General features: G+C 37.1%; 1 protein-coding gene across 1 annotated transcript; it reads right to left on the reverse strand.

Annotated features, from left to right (window-relative positions):
- Positions 1–1870: 1870 nt before the first annotated feature.
- Positions 1871–3151, reverse strand: LOC149211418 (toll/interleukin-1 receptor-like protein). Its single transcript, XM_089390441.1, has 2 exons — positions 2596–3151; positions 1871–2508 (listed from the first exon to the last, which is right to left on the reverse strand). The coding sequence occupies exons 1-2, from the start codon at positions 2847–2849 to the stop codon at positions 2403–2405; spliced, it is 360 nt and encodes a 119-aa protein (XP_089246567.1). The 5' UTR covers positions 2850–3151; the 3' UTR covers positions 1871–2402.
- Positions 3152–4005: the final 854 nt, after the last annotated feature.

The raw sequence follows: 4005 nt of genomic DNA on the forward strand, positions 1-4005 counted from the left end.
GTTTTCCTCACTAAGGAGACCCAGGAAACACTCAGTGCCATGGATATGTGTTTCTTTTTATTTTGGGACATATGATGATGTGTTTTTTCTCCTATAGCTGATCTAACAGGGCTGTTTTCTTCTCAGAGGAGACCAGCGGTTAAAAAGATCAGTGATATGATGCTAGACAAAGTGAAATAGTAGAAAGAGAAGACCTACCAATACCATCTCAGTAAACTCTATGATCCGAAAATCATACAGTGAACTGAATGCCTAACAGCATATGCAATGTAAGTTTTAAAAATGGTAATAAAAAAAATGGATATAATTTTTTTTAAACGGATTAAAAAAACATTTTGTAAATTAAGAAATGATTTAAAATGAAAGATAATTCAAAAGTTTTCGCTATCTACGGAATAAAAATGGAAAATGACTTTTTATAAATTGGCGGCTGATAAAAAAACATTTTGTAAATTAAGAAATGATTTGAAATGAAAGATAATTCAAAAGTTTGAGCTATCTACACAATAAAAATGAAATGAAATTTCAAGAATACTGAGATACCCCTGATATCATATCGAGCTTATGCTGAGAAGGGATAATGCCACTAAGAAAGTTGTGATTAAGCCCAGATACAGCGTAGAAGAATTTCCCAAGTATTGGGGCAATTTACCCGATAATCTGTTTACATACAATGGAAAAACTGGCAGCTTCCGCAATTGGCAGAGCTCACTTGAGATCCTCCCTGTCAAATTATTGCAAGACAGATTAAGCGATAATCATGTATGCTGCTTCAGCTACTTTACAAAATGGCGTTTCTCCAGCTCTCCACAGGCCCACCACACTCAGGCCCACCACACTAGGAGGAAAACGGGGCCGCGGCACCAGGCCTTTTACTTGGCAAACGGCTCTTCATGGTTACCGCAGGTGGAATCAACTTTTTTGCATTGTATAAAACAGTACATATAAACAGCATATTCCAGAAAATGTCTATCTATTAAGAATCGCCTCTGTGGCTTGAGGTGTCTTTGTAGCTGAGTGTACACGAGAGCTTTGTGCTTAATTGAGCAGGCGGACTGCAGAACACTTGGCTCGGACTCAATGATTTTTTAATTTTTGAGTACAAGGGGATTGGCGCGCTTTTTGCAGACAGTCGCGCCAGGAAGCCATTAATAGTGCCACCGCCCCAAAATACCAGACTTTGTACAGAAAGATCGTGCCAATTCACCTTCAAGGGAATCCGCGGGAATCCTCATCTTCGTTTGACGATTTGCGAGAGGAGTGGAGAAGTTGTGGATCTGTTGAGGGAGGCAGATTGTGTTTTGGAGGTTCTGTACATGCAATTCGTCTGACGGTGGTGGATTTGACTATCATGACAATTAGTCATTAACTGGGGAGTTAGAAATAATTAATCCCTACTTATCTATGGTTGTAATTCTCCATTTGAGGAATTTGTTCCTACATAATAGGAATTTAGTTTCTCCTAGTTTAGTGTGTGGTTGAGAGAATCTTTCAACCACACTACTATAAGTCTAAGATAGAATTCTTATCTTGAAACTATTACTTGTATAAATATATAATTTCCTCATTCATATGATAATAGAATATATCGAGTGTGTGTGCGCGCGCTATTTTATCTGAATCTACAGCCACACCCACGTCGATAATGATCGCCTTGTCCCCACGTATAATTTCTGAATAACACTCACCTTAAACTAACCCACAGTCACTAGACAAGGAGCATACACTATAAACTTTGCAACATTGTTTTCTTATTACATACAATTTCACCATAATTTAACCCTCAACCATAAGACAGGGTACATACAGAATAATTTTCCCAATATTGCTTTTTATTACACACTATTCATAACAGGCACTCAAACCTTTATTTTTCAACTTTTTTTTCGCAAAGAGTTTAACAATAATAAGACAGCCGCAGCCGCCGCTTGAAGGACACAAACTTATAATCTAATCATCTGCAAAATGTCACCTAAGGGACTTATGACTCATCTGAGTCCACCTTAATAAATCAAATTGCAAGCTGAATACCAAATTCCAGCGAAGTATTTGTAAATGAGTATTAATTTCACTTTCAGCTTTACAGAATATAAAGCACCGTCATATTCATAAACAAAATAAAAAATAACTGCAACGGCCACCAAATTGCCTGAGCAGTTGCATTACTAATTTGCCACACAGTAAAGGAGCCAGGGGGTGTTCCCAGGTTTAAACTTTTTGGAAAGTGGTACGGGATATTTGAAGAATTTTTTGGAAAATTCGAAGAAAATGTGAGAAAAGTTCTGGCCCAAAATATGAAAAAGGCTACTGCAAGTATAATTCCGAGTAACTTTAAGATCAGTATAATTCCGAATAACCCTAAACCATAGGCGTGAAGTTTTCCACACCAGAGCGATAGGACGTCAAGCTTTCCACGATTCTGCTGCTGCTGCCGCTTCGTCCAAATTTCTCTTTTTCACGTTCTTCACCACACTTTCAACGATTTTATCCAGCACCTCCCCCTCGTCCCTGGCAAAAATTAAAACAAGTAAGGTTTAAATCTATCTATATATGCATCATTAAAATAGATATTGAGAGCGGAGGATGAGTTCTCACGTATTATTTGCATCGAGCTCGAAACCGCTTATTTCTGAAACATCAGAAAGAACCTTTCTCCACTTTTGAATAGTGTCTGGGTCGTGTCGCGGCTTCTCTTGATGAGTTTGCGTATCATATGTTTTCTTCTCTTCCAATTTCCGCAGGTCCTCCGAGTAAACTCCACCTGCGCCCTGCGTCCACCGCAGCTGAGCAGGCTTCACGTGGTAAAACACTGGGATAATTATGGCTCCCGACTCGCACATCTCCCACATCTGGAGCAGCTCGTCCAAACACCATTTAGATTGTGCGTATGTGGGAGAAAATATAGCCACGTGGACGGTCGCAGTTCGAATAGCTCTTTGTATTTGCAAAGTAAGATTCTGTCCCTCTTGCAATTCCCGTTTGTCCAGAAAGGCTCGAAGCCCTCGTTGAAGCAAGCGTCCGTAAAGATGACTCGCAAAGGTATTCTTCACATCCGGACCGCGGTGATTGATGAAAACATCAAACCCGCAAGAGTCCAGAGGCGTAGCGGCGGAGGTGGAGGCGGATGGAGCAGGGGGTGTGGATATGGATATGGATTACCAATTCACAAAATCAAAAATTAGATGGTTTGGTAAAGTGGAAGTAAAGAATATTTTTCAAAGAGTGGGCTCTGCCATCTTTCTCTAGTCACAGTCATCCTCTTCGACACGCTATCCCGCCTCGAAGTTCTTTGCGCCACGTGTATATTGCTTTGCCATTAACAATAAGATTCCCAAACCTCAGACAAGATCATCGTATAACATGTCCACACGAAATATATAAATTTTGACTTTAAAATATACTTCAAATTTTTTATTTTTTAATAATTATAATTTTTATTTTTTAATAAATTATAATATATAGTAATTTGACTAATTTGAGTAATCATATCAACGATACTAACGTAAATAAAACAACCCATGATGTCATATGGCAATGGAGCTTAGTGTTTTTGATATTTAGATTCTAACGATATAATCTAATTATTAATTAAAAAATTAAACACTGTCAAATTAAAAGTGAATTGTTTTTAATGAAATTTTTTTGGTCGGTCTTTTCCAGTGTAATTTCTCTAAAATTTAGTAGGAATTTAGAGAGAATCACAAGCTTGATGGGTAACCATGGATAATCCAAATGCTTTAAGGGGTTTTCAATGTGTTGAATCCATATATACAGTGAAAAAAACTAGTTTAAATAACATAAATCAAAATTTCACCTCAAAATTTTCCACCGGAAGGTCCAGAAAATCACAATAAATCAAATCCAATTAAAAATAATATAATATATAGATGACTATATTTTTTGTTTTGTACATTTTTATTAGTAAACGATATAATAAAAATAAATATAAAAAAAGTGAGGTGTAAAAATAAATTAGTAAACATAAATATTTAGATTTGATAGGGG

This window comes from Pinus tabuliformis, chromosome 1_1, assembly GCF_031772625.1.
Source record: "Pinus tabuliformis cultivar Carrire ecotype Pingquan chromosome 1_1, CPIR1, whole genome shotgun sequence".
NCBI classification, from domain to species: Eukaryota; Viridiplantae; Streptophyta; class Pinopsida; order Pinales; family Pinaceae; genus Pinus; species Pinus tabuliformis.